Genomic DNA, 19,813 nt, shown 5'->3' on the forward strand with positions numbered 1-19,813 from the left:
GTGTAAAAAATGTACCCTGACTATATCTTATTCTGGTATGAGTAAGTGAAGAATTCTGTCTCCTTCCTTCAAAGGTTCAGCTGTGTTGCAATAACAAGGCTCTCCTTTCTCCCCTTCCCTTTCCCATAATGTCATTATTTGTTATTACAAGCATCAACTTTTTGCTTTTGCAGTATTGAGGAGACAGAAAAAGAAAGAAAACGGGCAGGGATTATTAATGAATCTCAAACACTGTGTCCCCTCAATAATCTGCTTTTAAGAGCTCCTTTTAATTTTAAAAAAGCCTCCTCAGCAAAAGATCGAGTATTTCTCTTCTGAATACTTCTGACTACTCTGGAGCATGAATTGCTGAGCAGTGTCAAACTTCTGCATGTTTTACTAATGCTCTTCAGTCAGTACAGGTGCCAGTAGCATGCATACAAAAACAGAGTACTAGAAGTGCTTTCACTTCACTGATGATGGCTATGCGCATTCAAAGTGGTGCAAGTGCTGATTTGTATGGTTGATTACATACATATGCATATCCTGAGAAAAAACAATGCAGCATAACTGGTCCTAAATCAGTGGTGTGTTTCAGAATAAGTGGCAGTAATCAGGAGCTTGCTTGCATCTTGTTTGGGTGATGCCCTGTTCCTGCCCAGGAGCACTAGAAGGATGAGCTGCCCAGTTACTATCCTGTGCAGATCACCTGAAGATTGCTTTTAGGAAATCAAAAGCTCTCTATTCCTATAGCATCTCTAGAATAATTCACATAGGAGCAATGTGGGTCATTTCCAAAATTTTCCAGAACAGAATGGATAAGACATAGCCGCTTGTATTTTCTCTGACCACCAAGAGCAATGAAGCCCCTATATTGACTCTGTTGAAAACTTCGGTGGAGGGAGGAAAAACTGGAGTTAACCCCTGCTAAGGCCAGTTCATGACATTTTCTGAGCACTTTTACCCCTTCCATCAGCTTTTATCTGAGTTATACCTACTAGGCTAAGTGTAAAATGGTAAAACATAGCAAATGCGAGATAAAATGTAAGGAGTAACATGGAAATACGAAATGAAAAAAGCCCTTACAATGGTTATAGTAATTGAGAGGACAAAGTGTGCTTACTATCAGTTCAAGGTTTTGCTTGGCTTTTCTGGCAGCTCTCATCTTACGTGGGTTTTGTAGAGTAAATGTGCTCGCTAGTGGTGTGGCTCCTATTGAAGCTTCTGAGTACTATAAGATTAGAGAAAGTCCACCTTAGGGTGGGTACTTCTGTCAGTAAATATTGACTGATCATAAAAGAAATCAAAGCAGTAATGAGGTGCATTTGAAAATAAAATTGTATGATTTTTCTCTATTGCTCTCCAGCAAGGACAAAAGTTTCTGCCTCTCTGCAGTTGCCAGGGGATCCCTTATTGTCACAGACTGCTTCTAATAAAATGACAGTGCTCTTAAAGATATATTTAATCTTCCCCTCCCTGAATAGTCATGGGAAAGAGAGGGAATTAACAACTAAAGTGAGCTCTAGAGGACAGGCCATTTATTTTCTTCACGGTCAAGTTGGAGAGTTCACTTGTCAGAAATAACAGTATGGACAACTTCAGGAACTGAAGCTGTGAGGGAGCCATAAGAATCACTCAGGCTTGCTTCACCTGATCCAGCAGAAAGATTCAGGTTTCGCTGGGCACTGACCTGTGCTGAAGCCCACTAGCCTGTCTGCAGAGGAGGACAGGACAGGTGTTGGCTCTTGAGTGGCACTTAGATGTGAATTCTCCTGTTGTCAAAGAACCTTTAGGCCTTACTGACCAAGAGAGTAAGAGATGTAGACTGTTAATCAAGTACACCATATCGATGTGGGCAGAGCCAACAGGTCAATGAGCTAGACCTGAAATAATGGAAATTTACTGAGTGGTTTAGATTTAGTCAATTTGAATGCTTTTCTTGTCTGATTTTTGAAGGCAAGTTGTTTATCGAAGTGAAGTGCTTTAAGATACAGCAAGGACCATTGACATCAGCAGAGATCAATGGAGGATGAAGAGGTCTATTTAATCTAGGAAATGAGTGACTTGGCTCTTTGATCCTGTTGCATTCTCTTATTCCCAGAAGGTTAAATTTAGTCCTGCATACACAAATTTTGTTTGACTAAGTTTACTTAGGTTTTAAATTTTTGTGGGTTTCTTTTGTTTAGGTTCTCTTGTATAACAAGAAAAAAACCTAACTGTTACCACATAATTAGGCTGTTGCTGTGTAAGCATGTGTAACTCTTTTCAGACTTGAGAACAGAATATGCAAATTCAAACACAAATGCATTTCTTTGAATTCATACTGTATAAAAGGGGGGGGGGGGAGGAAAACTCCCTCTGATCCATTGTACACAAACTAGCCTGTGAAATGGCATAGGGAAATTGTTCAAATTTGAATTACCAAGAAATAAGTCTGGTTTGGTTCATGTTGCCTACAGTAGTTCCATTTCCCAGAAGTAAAGGAAACCCAGCGCAGCTTAATACAAAGGTGCATGTATTTTGGTTTGAGATGTAAGAAAACATGAGGATAAGACTGCAGTTTCTACCATGATGAAAGACAAGATCAGAAAAATTCTAGTAATCCCTTGTCTAGCAACGCTAGTTGCTTTGGTGTAAAATAAACAGAAATCAAAGTGAGGGTTCTTTTTTATTATTATTTACATTTAACTTAACTGCAGCAAGCCATAGCAGGTGCTAGCATGAGATGGGCTTTGGCACTTGCCAGAGACTCGCTTCACCGTGTGTCAACACCAAGAGTTTTAAAAGTGCCTGAGCCGAAATATACAATATGACATAGAAAATAAAATCGAAAAAACAGGGATAGGAAGGAAGTCCCATCAGGGAGGCAAAAGTGCAGCCCCCCTCCTCCTCCTCTGCACATCCCTGTGCCCGCCGCCGCTGTCACGCTCTCTCCTCTCCGTGCATGACCGGGGCCGAGCCGGGCCGGGGCAGGGCGGTCCCGCACGCCGGGGATGGCTTCTGGGCCTCTCCCCCAGCCCGCGCGGTCCTTATGGGTTTTATTTTCTTAATTTTATGTTAAATTTATTTTTTTCAACACCCCCCTGCCTCGCACTGAACGGGGGATGCTCCAGGGGGCGAAGACGGGGCCGCTCCCCGCTTGCGGGAGTAGCGCCCGGCGCCGGGGCAGCCCCGCAGCGGCTCCGCGCCGGCCGGGCAGGTGCCGCGGCGGCCCCCGGACCGCACTGGCGCGGAGACACCGGGGAAAAGACCTCTCAGAAAAAAAAAAAAAGTTAAATAACTAAAAAACATACTAAATAACTAAAAAGTTAAATAACTAGAAGATAACTAGCAAAACAGCGGCGGATGGGACGGCAGCCGGTGCCCGCGGGCGCTCTCCCCGCGGTGCCGGCGGGGCGGGGGCGGCCCCGCTGACCCCCGGCCGGGTCGGTGCTGGGGGCGGGGAGCCCGGGGCGCCCCGCCGGCCCCCATTGGCGGGCGCGGCGGCGGCGGCGGGGCCGGGCCGGGCCGAGCCGGGGCCGGGGCGGAGGGGGCCGGCCCTGCCCCCGCGGCCGGCGGCGGCCCAAGGTTTAAAGTGAGAACTTTCTGCGGGCGGCGCCGAGCTGTACAGCCCCGTCGCCGCGCCGCTCCTGCCCCGCAGCAGCAGCCGCCGTCGCCTCCCCCGGGCGGGCCGTACAATCCTCGGCAGTGTCCTGAGACTGTACGCCCGCCTCGGGGGCGACCCGGCCGAACCGGACCCCGACCCCCGCCCGCCGCCGCCCGCGGAGCCCCTGCGTCCCGCGGGCAGGTGCTGAGCGCGCCCCGGCCCGAGAGGCGGCGCAGGAGCCGGCACAGCCGCCGCGATGACAGCTGACAAGGAGAAGAAAAGGTGAGGGGCCGCGGGCGAGGCGCCGGACTGCTCGGGCCGCTGCGTCCTCCTCTTCCTCCTCTGGCTGCCCCCTGCGGCCGCGGGACTCCCCGCGGGCGGGCACCGAGGGCGGCACTGCCGGCGGGGCGGCGCGGCCTCGCCTCCCCCCGCCGCGGCTCCTGTGCGAGGGCTCGACCCGGAGCCTTCGCGAGGACTAGCTGCGGAGGGGGTTGGTGTTGGTTCGCCCAGCCCGCGCGGGCAGAGGGGCAGCGGAGCAGCGCCGCGCCCCTGCGGGGCAGCCCGCGCTCCGTCCGGGCCCCGCCGAGCCGGGGAGCGCCTGCCCCGGGGAGCTGCCCCCGCCGGGCGGCACCGCGGGCGGCACGTCCCGAGCGTCCCAGCCCGGCTGGGCCCGGCGGAGGCTGCGGGCAGGTGCACCTGGCAGGCAGGGCCAGCCTGCCGGTGCGGGATGACTGTAGTTAGTGTACGCTGTGGCAGGGCTTGATACCAGCGAGGACTGAGTTATTAGGAAATTGGTTTTCTAGCTGAGGACGGGGGGTTTGAAGGTAGCAGCACCCTTAGCAAAACGTGTTTCATAATTGACGTCGTGTGGATGTAATTGACAGGCTTTGTAAACACTTACAAGTTGTATAAAGCTACTAGGTTTTGACACCTCCTCGCTCCAGCCCGAGACGCTGGACGCGGTGCGCGGAGAACTCGCATCTCCCGTGGTTCGTGGAGCGCCTCAGCTGTCAGCGGGTTTTCCCGCAAGGCCGAGAGCTCCAGGAGTGCCCAGCGCTTCGTCTGTCGCTGCCCTTCGAGAAGGATGTAAATCTAGGCATTCCCACACTGCCATAACGACTCTTTCAGAGGGAATCAAAATAACGCGAGTTTCGTACTCGCGTTAAAGAGTGCGTTTTCCTCCTGGTTCTTCAGAATGACCGTAAAAATAAAACTCAACAATCCGTAACGCAGAAGTTATAGGTGGAGATTAAGTGAAGTATCTACTTGTTGCTCCAAAGCTATAAACATTCCCTCTGGATGAGCGAGGGCGTTGAGATAGGGAAAGCTAAGCAAGTGAATAAGGGTCCATGAAGTCTCATACCAGCATATTTATTCAGTCTGTTTTATATAGCAGGCAGTCCAGTCACAAGAATGACTTCATTATCAGCACAGGTTGCTTTTGTGGCTATAGATTCTGTTCATAAACTATGTGATTTACAGACTAAGAATTTTGTGTTGTTATGCATTCTATCCAGTCGATGATGTAGTAAACTTTAAACACTGGTGTTTTTATTTTTGTAATAGCTTCTTTTTTACTGAGTCACTCTATGACAATGTAATAGAGGAGGTAGTGTAGTATAAATCATACATTTTCCATGTAGTTCTGTTTTCCTCAGTTTATCAAACATTAATGTATTAAGGTTAAACAATTACCTCAAGTGTATTTTGTTCTAGGTATCAATCTTCTGTGCAGGGTATAAAATATACACACCTTTTGTGTCTTCCTATGTTGAAAAAGAGAGTAAAAAATTCTACCACAGTGTGATATAAAACTACACATACGACTATATAACTACACAGTGTGTAGTTATAAAAATGTGTTATAGTTTATAACGAATGATAAGAATGAAGTAGTGTACATATTGGAAATACATTGCATTCATTGTATCACCTCATTTTAATGGGGCATTCTTAATCTCTTCAGTTTTAACCTCTCATTTTCAAGCACAGTGAGGCATCTAACGCTGTCTAATCTTGTAGGACAGTACACTGAGGTGCTTTGTGGAAATACGACACAAACTTCATGGGACTGAAGTCCGAACCCTAATCCTGATCCTGTCACTGATTTTAAGTATTGTGGCATTCAGTGACAGTTTTTCTGTTTCTCTCAGAAGTAGGCTAGTTATTATCTGGCTCATGGGATTGTTGCGTAAATTAGTGTTTGTGAAAGAACTGGGAGAGTGTCATACGAGGGATTTCAGACAGCTCGCTTGTGCCTCCCTGTCAGTGTGCATGTGGATGTCCCTAATGGGAACATACCCTAAGTAGCCTATTGAAGCAAGATGTTTTTCTTTCTTAATTTTCCAGTACTATTATAGAATAGGTTTATTGCCTTGAGTTCAACAGTTGTTGTATTATTTGGTTGATCTCTATCCAGATATGTAGCTAGGAACTCAACCTGACTTGCTAATGGCATTTATAAATCAGTTTCACAGAGAAAAAGTGGTGGGGGTGTTACGGGTAATCTAGTTTACTAGATTTCCAGGCAGCTCTGGAACATATGTTTAGAGGAACAGTTCTCTTTACTATTAAATAAATGCTCTATGGAAAATAATATTTGATTCTCTTAATAATCCATTTAATTTGAAGAGCATCCTCAGGTTCTCATTCGAAGCTCTGTTTGTCAATAGAAAAGAGCAGTTGCTTTATTTGGAACCAATGTTATAGCACTTTCAAGAAACTGATTTCCCACATTTAGAGTTAGTCCAAGATACAGAGCTGAGATTAATATGATTATTCTTTTAACTTAATTTTTAAAAAAATCATTATCTACACGGTAATAAATACTTTCTTAGAATGCCAGTAATTAGAAACTGGGAAGAGGAGGAATAAAGGGTATAACGCATTTTAGCAAAATAGTAAAAGCTAAGGAGGAAATATCTATGATCACTGTGAAGTACAATGACAAATAGTACATAGGTCTCAATGTAATTAGAGCAGTATGGTAGAATATCTTGGTGTGTTTTTTAATTATTTAGTCATCATATTTTTTTAATTGCAGGATATAGTTATTTTGTTAGGAAAGGATGGTATGTTAAACTAACTGTTCTGGATGGACAGCAGTGTATGTTTGAGGTTTGAAACCAGGCTCAGGACAAGTTAAGTATGCCTGAGAAGGACACGTCATTTGGCTTCACCTTTTCAGTTGTTTTGTTACTTGGGGATTTCAGTGCTTGTTTTCCAGTTGTATGAAAAATAAACCAGTTTTGCAGTTCAGGGTGTTTCTGTGCTAGTGGTCCCCATACAGTACTGTTTTGTGATCCTAACTATGTAGTGTTCTATTAATGTGTTTAAGGTCTTCTGGTCCAGATAGTAAAGAAACAGGATTGCTCCCAGTTATTGTCTAGGTAATTGACTGTTTTCAATTACCCTTTCACTTTGGGCTTTATTTGATGTTGAGCCCCTCTAATGAGACACTTTGTGCCTCAATTTTCACTGACCTTTCTGTCAGGAGAATAGCTCTGCCAAGCTGAGGTCACTCTTGGCCGTTCCTCCTCAGGATGAGGAAACCATCCTGATGGCACAGCTCTCCAGAGCTCAGGTAGTAGTTTGCTCTTAATGGATGTGATTTGGATGCCAGGAAATGGGAGCATTTGGATGTGCCAAGGTGTTAAACTGCAATTTTCAGGAAGTGTACCGTCTCAGTTTTGTTCTACCTAGTATATTTTCTGTTTTAACCTATGTTCCTATTGCTGGGTATATTACCTATTGCCTGTTATTCTGTGACTGTGGTGGAATAGACGATCTCATCCATTCTCTTGCCAATATAGGTTGTTCCTTATACTCTTGTAAACCTCACTTTATGCATTTCAGCTTATAATTATTGAGCTTTGAACACTTTCCTTTGCAGATTTTTTTCATAGATTACTCAACTTCGTAAAAAAATTGTTCAAGATTTGTTATTGCTCAACATCTTCCTGTGCATAGCCCACATATTTAATTTACTTTGTTTGCTTCTATGTCAACATCTGCCCCTGCAGTTTTTCTTATTTGGAGTTATCAAAAGGAGCTGTAATTTCCTGAATTCCTGGTGATCAATAAGTTGAAATTGGCTGTTTAACATGTGCTTAGGGCATGTTAACAATAGGCAATTTGATCTTAACGTTTCAGCACCACAAATACAGACACTTCATTGCTTGCAGGTCATCTTGAATGATCCTGGCCGGTCATACTTATCATACTTTGGTTTCACCCCTTCTGCTTTCTGCATTCACTGCCCTTTCTGCATTTCTACAGATGTGGAGAGGGCTTTTCTACCAGAGGGTGGCCCAAGGATACACGAATGAGGAACGTCAGGCTGTGTTCCTGCCCCCATGTCTCCCTTTGCCTGCAATGGCATGCAGCAGAGGTTGGGCTGTGCTCTGACTTGGCAACCTGGCCTACTTGTGAACACTTTATTTCTCTTGCCCAACTCCTGTGGCTTGATCTATATAGAATCAAAGCATTTTAGCTTAATATTTGAGCATAATGAAGGCTGAATGGATTTTGCTGTGGAAATTGTGTACAATGTGAGTGCTTCCCAGTGTGTACCATCCTCCCGAAGTTTTTGAGGATTCGTGTTTCACCAGGGTGCTCCAGGGGCTTGCTCTGCTTGTGTTTAGCACCTAGAGTAAATTAAAAATCCATCACCCCTTGGTATACAGCACCTTTCTGTGTCATGTCCCTTTCTCTTCATCTTCTAATATCAGTCATCTTCTGTCATGTTTATCTTGTGTGGGTCATTGGGAATGCCTTGCATATTGGCGGTACTCCACTAATACAAGTTTTTTGTTTATACTGCAAAATTCAGGAGACCCATCATGAGTATCAATAATGCATTCTTCTGTCTTTCTATAATATTTCTTACTATGATGGATTCATAAATGTTAAGGATTTTAGTTTTCAGGTTCCAAGCAGAGAGCTGCTGCTAGGTGTGGTGGGGGAAGAAAACTTCAAGCATTGAACTTTTTGCTATTATTTTCAAATGGGTATTTCTGAAAACTGAGAAATAGGATGAACATTAGAGTAAGGGAATGAGCAATACAAAGGCACGTTGTATTTAAAAATAATTTAGATGCATGAAATGGATTTATTCCTCTAAAACTATTTGTGAAATGCTATTGTGTTAATTACTCCAATATTCATATTCAGTGGCATATATATCTTATTAGTTATAAATTTACTCCTAGTAACTGGCACAAGGTTGAGAGAACACTTCTCTTAAGTTAAGAGAAAGTGCAAGTATGGATATTATGCAGCTGGCAGGTTTTTTTCTCATTTATCGTTCTTGTGCTCCATTTGCTTAAAAGGCAATATAATAAAGGCTGAGGATAAAGATCTTGACTGTTTATTTAAGAAAGATTAACTTCTTTCTTAAATTTACAGAGCTACTTTTCATGAAGATTCCTGAAGTATGTAAAATGGAAAACTATTTTACTGTGCATTTGGAAAGTAGCTTAATGAAGTACAGTAAGCCAATTGGCTGATAAATAGTGTTCCCAAGTAACTCATTTAATTATGCTCTTTACTTCTTGAGCTCAAATCTAATTATGATTTTGGTTCTTTCCTCTGTGACTTTATTTAGGCTTAGAAAATTTAGCTCAAACAAAATCTGCCATAATAAATTCTGATTAAATGGGCATATTTAGGCCTGAAAACAGTTAGACTTTTAATTTAATTTACTTGACTGTTATTACAAAGAGTTTGGGGTTGGATAGCATCTCCATTAGGCTTCTCTGTCCATTACATTACATGATATAGCAAATATTAAATATTCTATTCTATGGAAACTCATCAAATGTGTTGCCAGACCAGAAGCAAAGTTGCTTTAGTTGAATTTTTATGTCTGATCTTCAGTTGAAGATGTACCCTGGTCTTGACCCTTCCTCTGTGTGCTAATATGTGGAATCAGCAGGTTTCTTTGATTTAGGGGAATGTTTAGGGTGTTGCCTCCAAGAAGATTGTCTGAAAAATTCAGAAACTTTACACATGCTTTATGTTAGCCTGTGGGTGCACGATTAATACTGGCTTATTACAGCTTTATGAACAAGTTCTGTGCATCTGGGCAGGAGGAAAAAACACTTTGTTATTTTGATCCTGCTCTCAAGTAGGACAAAACCAGGATAATACAGCTCCTTAGTGGTTTCCATTCCTAATACAAATATGTTGAACCATCTCCCAAGCTTCTTCATTCTGCTGTGTATGTATTTAAACAGTGATTTGCTTTCAAGCAAACATTAAGTAGCATATGTTTTAATCTCAAGTATTTGTGGAGTATCCATGAGACCAAACTGTTTTCCAAAGAGATGTCAACAACTTGTTGGTGTTTCCAACAAGAAATGTGTCTCAGACTGCATCTTGGTTTAGCCTGGCTGCTCCTCTGGTCCTTACTTCTTGAGGCATGTCCCTAAATCCCAGCTGTGACCTGCATGAATGAAACCTCCAGGCTAGAATTTGGACAGATTGTAAAGCAGGATTGTGAGGGAGAGAACAACTGACTATGGCCATTTATGGGATTTGGTTGGGATTTGTTTGCTTGGTTTTTTACTATATAAGTTTAACAGTCATTGTCCTGCCATGATCTTAAGATAACTCGAAGCAACAAATACATCTCCTCAGCTATTTTTGCCCAGCTAGGTGTAGTGGTGATTAGGTCACCATTTTCTCTATAAATGAGTGCTTATTTTGCAGTGTACCAAAATAAAAGTAAGCTTAACAGAATGATGATTCTTCCACAAGTATCTGCTTCAGACCTTCAGATCTGTAAAATGACGGATGTATTTATGCAATAGGTGGTGGGCAGATGATGCTATTTCTTATTTATCTGGGCTGCTGTCAGACCTACCTGAAGTTTCTTTGAATTAAAAAAAAAATCTGCTTTCTGCAGTGCCCACAACCAGTTTAAGTTTTGGATATCTTGTTGCTTTTGGCCTGGAGGCTATCCCTGGAAACTGGAGCCGTAGCCACAACCGTGGGAGATGCAGGTGAATGCCCGGCTTTAGGACTAGTGGGTTGCCTTACTCTTTTTTTTTTTTTTTTATCCCTATAGAAAACTCATGAGTTGCCTGCCTCATTCCCCCCCCCCTCCAAAATTAGTCATGCCCTGTTGCTTTCATCTCCTTCCCTGCATCCCAAGCAGAACAGAAGGCTGAAGCACTGCAACATCCCTTTATGTTTGAATATGAAATGCTGTGTGTTCAACTACTTCTACAATTAACAATACTTTTGCAGTAACATTTTGGAGCTAGAGCAGTGTGAGCAGTCTCCTTCTCTTTCAGGAAATTGTGTTATCTAAGGAAAAGCTAAAATTAGAAGTGATATGGGTAGGGTTGTGCGTGGTGGGGTTTGTTTTGTTTTGTTTTTTTTTGTTGTTTTTTTTTTTTTTTTTTTTTTTTTGTTGTTGGTTTGGGTTTTGGTTGTTTTTTGGGTTTTTGTAATTGAGGAGCTCTCCTAATGGATGAATCATGTGGGTGTGACTTATGGCACTTGATAGCAAACAGTCTGTCTGAAGGTATATGTGCAATAAGATTACCAGGATCATTTAGAAACTATTTGGAACCACTGAAACGTGAACTTAATCTATTGTAAATATTTATTACACGTTATCTAATATATAAAAATACATTTGGTTAGAGTTAGGCAAATGAAGGTAAGATATAAGGTGCAAGTTTTGAACAATGGGTTACTGAGCTGCAGATGCAGTTGGTAGACTGAATATTTTCTGCAAAAATAAATATTTTCTTGGAAAATAATTTTCCAGAGCACAAGGAAACAAGAGCTAGTGTTCTAGTTTTAGCTATACTGCTAAAATGAAGGGATTGGATTGAGAAATTGTCAAAACATTTGGAGATTGGTGAAACATTTTAGATTTGGATTCATTTTTATACGCTTTCCTGTGTTGCCCTACATTGTTAATTGAAAATCAGATGTTTTAAATTTCATTTGAATGAGACTTAAGTAATTATTAGTCTCTTTTTAATGTAAAGATTTTTTTCTCTTTTTTCCCCTCCTTCCCTCCTTTCTTTTCTGGTGTTTGACTCAATTGGGCTTTTTTCCAGATCTTCTTTGTTTTACTGAAATCCACAAGACACATACATGGTGGCTTGACCTCAATCAAGTTCCTGTCTTCCTTTCAGGAGAAATCTTTATCTGCTAAACCAAGATATTAGGTACTCCTTTTACACTAGTCATGAGGGCCTCATCACTTGAGGCCTTGAAATCAAAAGAGTCACAATCTTTCAAAAACTGCAATCGCTTAAACAAGTTACCAGATCTGATGAAGATACTCAGTTGTCTTTGGATTGAGTTAGGCAGGAAGTGTGACTTGACAATGGCAAAGGTCTTCTCTAACTTTGGTTATGTGAACAGCTCTTTAAAGACAGTAGTATAATTGAAAACATAGCAATAAAGGCCCTCCATAACCCTTGGCCCACCTCACTGGCTCCTGATACGACAAACAAGAAAGACAAAATATGGGAGAGATGAAAACAGCATGTTGCAGAATTTCTAAGTTGTTCTCAAAAGACATGTTCTTGAAAACCTGGTGAGAGAGAGAAATGTTTGCCTTTCCCACAAAAGCTATTGCTTTAACTAACAGATATAATAATATCTTGAAATATAGTTATCCCAGGTGATATTCGCCTTTGGTCCAGTACATGTGGGTTTTTTAGGTAGTGAGCTGCTGAATCCTTATTTTATATATATATATAAAACTTAGGATACAGAGGGTGGTTTGCTGAATGACTTCAGTTTAAGAAGCAAATACAATGGCCTGAATAGGTTGTATGAAATCTTAAAAATGTGCCCTATTGTTCTTCCCTTCTTAAAAGGGAAAGCTGGTGCTAATTTAGTGTCAGATGCCTTATGAACTTTTTTAATCTACATGGGAAAAATCCATTAAGAGCTGATAATTTTGGTGCAAGTTTTCTAATGTTGTTCAAAAGTTACTCTATAGTATTTTTCCTTTAAGATATATTCATGTGCTTGTAAGATAAATATTTACTTTGGTAACCAGGTTGAAGGAAGTATGAGGTGGGATGGTTATTAGGCAGTTTTTATAAAGGTGGTGGAAGTTTTTATAAAGGTGGTGGAAGCTTTAAAGAACATTCCTTGTATTTTGTTTCACCATTAGCATATCTAAGGTATTTACTACCATAAAAAGGTGCTTAAATTCTTAGTATCACAGTTGTAGTCATTTGCACCTGCATTTGTATGATAAACTACAAAGCAACTCTATTCAGCCATTGTGTTTGGGATGTTCTGGTGTTGGTCTATAAGGCCTGTGCCTTCTTTCACAATCGTATCACCCTCTCTGCCAGTAAATTCTTGGTGTTATTGGGTACTTGTTGTCTCACTACTTCAAAGATCTTTGTGACATTTAAAAACCACCCCACTCTGTATATCTACATTTGCAAATGGGGAATGTTTCCAGGAATGTACCAAGCTTTTAACTGTCTGTACAATTTATATCCAAAACTTGTTGCGAATACCAGAGTATCTTCTGAGATTATATGTCTTGTTGTGGCTGGTTAGATTTTCATATGCCATTATAATGAAATAACATAGTCATCAGCTGATGACAATAACTGTATCTGCAGACTCTTAGGTATTTATGGAGGGTATTGAGTTAAAGCTGATGGGAAGTTTAGAACCAAAATGGTTTTGGAATGATCTATGGCATGTCAGCATCATACACGGATGTGTGAGAAGAAGTTCAGCATTAAGTGACTTTATCATGCCATGGCTCCTTAGGCAGTATTTCTCTGGAATACAAACCTGATGACCAATTATAGCTATACTCCACTCCAGGATTTTTTATTTTCTAAGGTCTCAGTTGCTGCTGGTGTGTTTCATAACTTCTGAGAGAAGGTTGGACATTGGTGAAAATGCTTATGGTATTTTTTCTGTACAGCTTCTGCTAGGTAATTTCTTCTAGGAAAGCTGCATTTGTCTAATTCACTGAAGGGGGAGAGCCTTTGGGAAGGAGTTAGCATTTTGGAATAGCCTGTGGATGTTGCCTTCATGTGAGGGAAAGAGCTGTCTTTGAAGGAGCAGCAGGGCTTTGCTTACTGCTGGCTTTTATCTGTCCCTGGATTTTCCCATTCCTTCTCTGTTGCAAAGGAAATCCATGACAAATGTGGCTCTTGGTTTACTTCTTCCAGTTATCCCCATATTGACCTGGAAGACTCATTTCCCGTTGTCCTTTAAGCTGACTCGTGTATTTCAGAGAATGCAGAGAGTTGGAATTTGCCAGTTCTTGCACTTGAGATGGATAACCTTTGCTTGCAGAGGAGGAAACCAATACCCCATCTAACCAAGACAGATCATGATGCTTGGTCTTAACAAAATAGTATTACTTACACTTTTAAGGAAAGGTAGATTTTTGGGGGGTGTTGACCCCCTTTATTGCTTCATGCAGCGCTTTTATGTGAGTGATTAGGAGGAAGATTTCTTGTTTGACCGAGGGAACACAGCTTGGTTCAGCTGCGGGTGGGCTGTTTTTGCGCTGCAGCTGTAAGATTATCAGTCAGTGTTAATATATCTAGTTCTTGGTTTTTCCCCTGTAAATGATTTGAAGGATGTGTTTATTGCCATTACTAATCAGAGGAACATTTTTATGGTCACATCCTTTCTGTGCTCAAGTTGTCTTAACGCTTCTACTGGCTTTTACGTAACAGCAAAGCCGAGTTTATGTTCCCAATGATTCACAAAAGGGGACTATCCTGTTCGCTTAGGCATGTGCTGGCTTGAAAACGAAATAGAAGCAAGTGCAGATATCTTGAGGGAAACATAATGCTGGTGTTTCGAAACAGCCATTATTTCTCATTTAAGAAAAACCAGCCCCCCAACCCTACTTTTGTTTGTCAACTGCACGACTGGCCTGAACAAAGCCTCTCTGGCATGAGGACCTGGGCCAAAATGTAGTGAAGCTGAATAAAATCATGTTTTGGATTCTATCTCTTGAACTTGTTCGCCACTCTCAGTAGAGCTGGCTGTGAAAGCTGTGTCTGGTAACTGACCTAGCTGCTGAACAGCAGCTTCAGCAAGTGGGTCTTGCCTGTGCAGCTGCTTCTCCTGTCTCCTTTCCCCTCCACGCACTCCCTGAAAGCCCTTCTTGCTTGGCCTGGCTCTTTGTCTTGCTGGGTGCTTGGGACATTGGGTTGGTAATGTAGCCTGGACAGTGTGACTGATCGCTGTAGTTATCCTTATTCCCCAGTCTGGAAAACTGGGATGGCAGTATATCCTTCCTTCCACCCTTTGTCTGTCTTATTTATTTAAAATAGACTGTAAACTTTTTAAGGTAGGGACTTTCTATGCCTAAGACAATGCTGTAGATGTGTCGGCAAGAAGCTTGTGTGATAAACCTAACTTGAAAATACTGTAGCAGGGGGTTCTCAAATGGAAGGAGTTTGGTTATCTCTCACTCTTATATTGCCTGGTTAATTGCTTTCTTTACTGCACTGCTCCGTATTATTCCTCAATATGTAGGTTACACCCATGTCCTGATGGGTGACCTATGCCTTCGCTTGCTTCACCTTTGAATTTGTCCCTCCTGTCATATAAGATCCGTGTGCAATTTAGCCGCCCCAAGCAATTGAGGAGATGGGGTGGTGTTGGCGGCGGTGGCGGCGAAGGATTGCAACACCCTGAAAGCATGTGGGAGATGATAAAACCCCTTATTCTTTCAGATTTCATCACAGAGCAGGCAGGTGAGCAACCCACAGGGCAATAAGAATGAAAAGGAGGGTTTGACCGTCATACCAAAACCAGTCTTTTCTGCAGATGTGGAGTTCAGTAGGGTTTCAGCCGGCAATCATTTGCTCTCAGTTTCTTTGAACTGAGAGCTGTAAGAAAGTAAAGTGGTGCTGATATGCGAGGTTCACGTGACATCGGTTTAGAGGTCAGCATTCACAGCCTCCTTCACACAGACTGCATAGACCGAAGCCTGTGAATCTTCATTCAGTTAAGGCTTCTCCTGCGTATGAGTGGCAGGGTTGGCCTGAAGATGGAGCAGGCACATTCTTCAGTGTAAAGAAGAAACACTGAGAAAACCCTAACATTTTATACCAACCTTTATTGGCGGCTTTGCATACTGTATGCCCAGGCCCTGAAGAAGATAATGAAAGAATCTGTGTTACCTGTATAGCACCGCTTCTTTCCCTTTACCTGCTAAATCTTAGGACAACATCTCCTGCCCCCTAAAACTAAATGTCACTGTAAGCATGGTATAACTAAATTTTAGCTTCTCTAAGGGCAATTATGAAGCAATGAACCACAGTGACCACCACTATTGCTTTCTGACACTTTTTAAAAAATTCATTTTAAAGGAGGTGGATGACAGCCAATGGTGCTTATTCAAAAAGTAGTGACTTTTCAGTGCTCTTTCAGACTGGAGAATAAAGTGAGCAGGGAGCAAAGTCTGCATTGCAGGTCACAGTAAGGTTTTCAGGTGCAGTGATGGCTAAAGTGGAGCAGAGGTGAAAGAGGAAGAATGCCTGCTGCCTGACCTGTTAAAACCTTTAAGAAGAAATCGTGCCAACGCGAAGTCATTATAGAGCATTCCTTTGGAAGGAGTCATGTGATGAATACATTGCAAACATAAAATGATTTCATGTTGTATTACATTTCGGGTAGGTTACAGCCGTGGAATGAGCTTACCGAGTCATTTGTGTGTTGAGCTGTGTGCTCCTGTTGGTAGGGTTTCTTAGTTTCTGTTTGTTCCTTATTTAACAGATGAAGTACTCTGGCTTTTGTACCAAAAAACCCTCCAGCTTCATAATGTCTAGAACTTTGATCAAAATGGGGTTCAGTTTCTGCCTGAGACCTCTGGGTACGGCTTTGTGAAAATACCTCTGAGGAAAATATGATGTCAGCTGTGTGTGGTATGAACCTTTATCCTCTTAAAAGGGAGTTTCATGATGGTTTCACTTGGGTTCTACTTCTCTTAGCTGGTGGATTAAGCAAATTAAATGGTCAAACAGTAAGATATGAGGAAAGCAGAGTAAGCATCTGTTCTTATACTGTTACTTGTATAGGAAGTCAGTTCTGATTCACATTTCTAAGAAGGAAATATTTGGTGGGCAAATCTATTTCAGTGCACTCTATTTTGAAAGTATTTAGTTTGCTCTCATACCAGGAGATGTTTTAGGACATACAGTGAAGCTGTGGAATATGAAATCACTGTATTGAAGGAAAATAAAGGGAACGCCTCAACCTAGAGATGTACTTGCTGTTGAGAGTCAAAACATCTCCTCCTCCACCCTGAGGAAAGTAAATGCTTTACTGCTTGTGATGGTAGGTATATTATAGTTTGTTGTAGCTGAATATGAATTGCATATAGGAAGTTTGGAGAAGGATTTTGGCTCAGTGAACTACTTGGAAATGCAGTAATCAAAAGAAATTTTAACAAATGATGAGACAGTGATTAGATGAATTATCCTCTTCTAGCTTGTTTTCTTAAGGTTTACATGTTTTCAGTGTGTCTCTGTCTCCATTTCTGACAGAGCTGTAAAGATCTCAAGAATATTAAATACCTGGGAATAGGTGTTGTGATGGCTTTGAGGGAAAATTTCAGCACAAGCGCGTTCCCCTGTAGAGACCAGAGCTTTCTGTGGCTGAAGAAGTCCAGGTGCCAGCCAGCTACAGGCTTTCAACTTGCTGTGTCATAGGTACCAGGATCCACCGGGAGCCTGCAGAAACTGGAGAAATGTGTTTTTCCTGGTGCCCTTGTTGGAAAAAAAGCTTGTTGTTTTTGTAGCGTGGTTCACTAGTTAACCCTTGTGGTGTTTAAAAACTTACTGTGAGATATTTGCCTTGCTGTTTAGTAGAAATAGATAGAGATAGAATGCTGTTCCTTACCCTGGGAATTTCTGAGTGTTTCTGCGTGCTTAGGCCTTACTCGTTTTGGATGAAGAAACTGCTGTGCAACTATGATTAATACTAACACTCGATACTGTGAGGTGTTTTAGACTGGCCACATGAAAACCACCAGTGTATGCTTGACTCAGGCCCTGAGAAGTGCAGCTGGACTTCTTTCTGCTGGACAGGAATTGCTGACTTCAACTGGAGAAACAACTGCACTTCTCAACAACCATAACTCTGAATCCGGCTGTAGAAAGATCTGTTTTGGTTGGAGAGGTCCAACTGTGTGTGCCTTGGTGTTGATTGTCAGGGTCATGATTAATTTTGGGCATTGTTATACTGGCAGTAACAATGAAGGCATTGTCACCACTAACATTTTCACTTTCCTGTGTTGTTGCAGTGCTTGTTTAATTATTTTTGCAAAAGCAGTATGTTGTGGGAACCTTTTCATGTGCAAACTGGGTTGAAGGCAGGAATCTCTTGTTAGGAGTTGCATATGTTTTCTGTTCCCGTAAGCAGTGAAAATGACGAAAACTTTTAAAATTGGTTCATTGGCGTTGGCAATCAGTATCTACTTGAGATCTCTTAGACTTCTCAGAATCACTTCCCTCAGCCAAGGCAGTACTACTGTTTGGGTTTTGTTTGTATTATGTATTTGCTGGAAGGAGAGCGCTATTGTGTGTTTTTTGAGGGTGATTACAAACATAAAATAGATTCTCTTGAGAACGCTTTGTCTACTCTCATCACAATTGGTAATTGTTTTGTGTTGTGTAAGACTTTGCATGCTGTGCTTCTTATTTGGCAGCATGTGTGTGTGAACCTCAAAATGGATTTCCACCTCCAACATCTTATCATTGATGTTTTAAAGGTGAATCCTGGAACAAAGCATAAAACTTCTCTGAACTCATTGCAAGATGATGAATGTTTATCAGATTAAGGGAAATTTTTTCAGTCATTTTGGAAACCAATTTTGCTGCATTTTAATGAATTTCTTCTCCAAGTGGGACCTGGGTAAGGTAATTCTCAGAAATGAAAGAAAAGGCCAACCCCCAAACAATTACTTTTGACATGGAAGCAGACTAAAATAGTGTAGTTATGTGCAAGGTGGGTGTCATCTTTTTGTGCCGAGTGCATTTTCTGAGGTCATTCCAAAATGCCAAGGGACAAGGAATCCATAAGCCTCACGTATCCTATTAGCAGAGAACCTTGAGGTAGAGATGGGCAAGATGCATGGAAAAAATGAGGCTTCAGCCAAATGTTTTCTTTGTAGGTCACTTATTGTAGTTGAAATTACAGAGAGCGTAAGAACAAGTGATCTATTAGCAAAGCCATGAAAACAAAGCATTTGCCACTTCTAACAAGTGTTGGCCCAAAATATGCCTCAAATTTTAAAAATAAGTGAAAACTTGGTGAAAAGTAAGACCCGGGTTTATCTGCATTTCATCAGGTACATGGCGTCCTGGAATTTAGCCCATTGGCAAAAGCATGGGGAGTGTTATCCTTTGCAGCACTGGGAATGTTCTCTGCTGAATTTGGCGCCAATGACCGAGCTTTGCTTGTTAGCTGAAGTTCACACAGACTCCTTGCCAGGCCTGCCCAGAATGCTGTCTCCTCTGACTTCCTGTGGTCTTGCATAATATTTCCTTGCTTCTTGTATAACTGCAGCTCATTCTGGTCACTGCCCAGTTTATACGGTCGACTTTTTAAAAGGCCAGTCCTGCAAACGTGCAGCTGAGCCATGTCAGTGGCAGGAGGTGTCCCGGTGGTGACGCCAATGGAAGCGCCCTTCCTCGGGGAAACCGCCGGCAGCGGGGGTGTATGTCGATGCCGACATGTCTGAAGGCAATGAAGTTGATTGCTGCAGCCTTGTGACGAGATAAGCGTGAGGCATGACTTCAGACTGACTGCACCTCTGAAACATGTGCCGTGGTTGCTCTGATTTCTGTAACAAATATAGGCTTTAATTAAGGATGGGAGAGGCAGCACCGCACGTGGTGTATGAATGGAAGCACATTTTCAGAGCACTGTGAAATTCTTATTATTCCTAGTAGTGACTAGCAATGACAGTCCCCACATTTGCCTTGAAAACATGTTCCAGGTATCCAGAGTATTTAATGATGGGAATTTCAGAAAATAATATTTTCATTCTGCTGAATTTTAATGCTTCCACACAAGTAATTTCGGCATTTGTCTGTGGTTAAAATATGCATTAGTTTTGCATTCCTGTTGAATCAAGTGTATTTATTAATGTTTACCATTTACTAGCCTGCATTATTTGTATATGTGTTTTGAAAGTGAATTTCATAGCGATTTGTGCCTGTCTCTGTATTTATGCTGATTATTTTCCAAATATTTGTGTTTGCACAT

At 42.0% G+C, this 19,813-nt stretch overlaps 1 protein-coding gene across 1 annotated transcript in view; it reads left to right on the forward strand.

The window, feature by feature from the left end:
• The first annotated feature begins 3,591 nt into the window (after window positions 1-3,591).
• EPAS1 (endothelial PAS domain protein 1) overlaps window positions 3,592-19,813 on the forward strand; it is a 78,894-nt gene continuing 62,672 nt past the window's right edge. Inside the window, exon 1 of the mRNA XM_027723379.2 lies at window positions 3,592-3,847. Within this exon, the coding sequence (XP_027579180.1) occupies window positions 3,822-3,847 (26 nt within the window). The 5' untranslated portion in view covers window positions 3,592-3,821. The remainder of the gene's footprint in view (window positions 3,848-19,813) is intronic.

This window comes from Pipra filicauda, unplaced genomic scaffold, assembly GCF_003945595.2.
Source record: "Pipra filicauda isolate LSUMZ 115617 unplaced genomic scaffold, ASM394559v2 scaffold51_size4534324_pilon, whole genome shotgun sequence".
NCBI lineage: Eukaryota > Metazoa > Chordata > Aves > Passeriformes > Pipridae > Pipra > Pipra filicauda.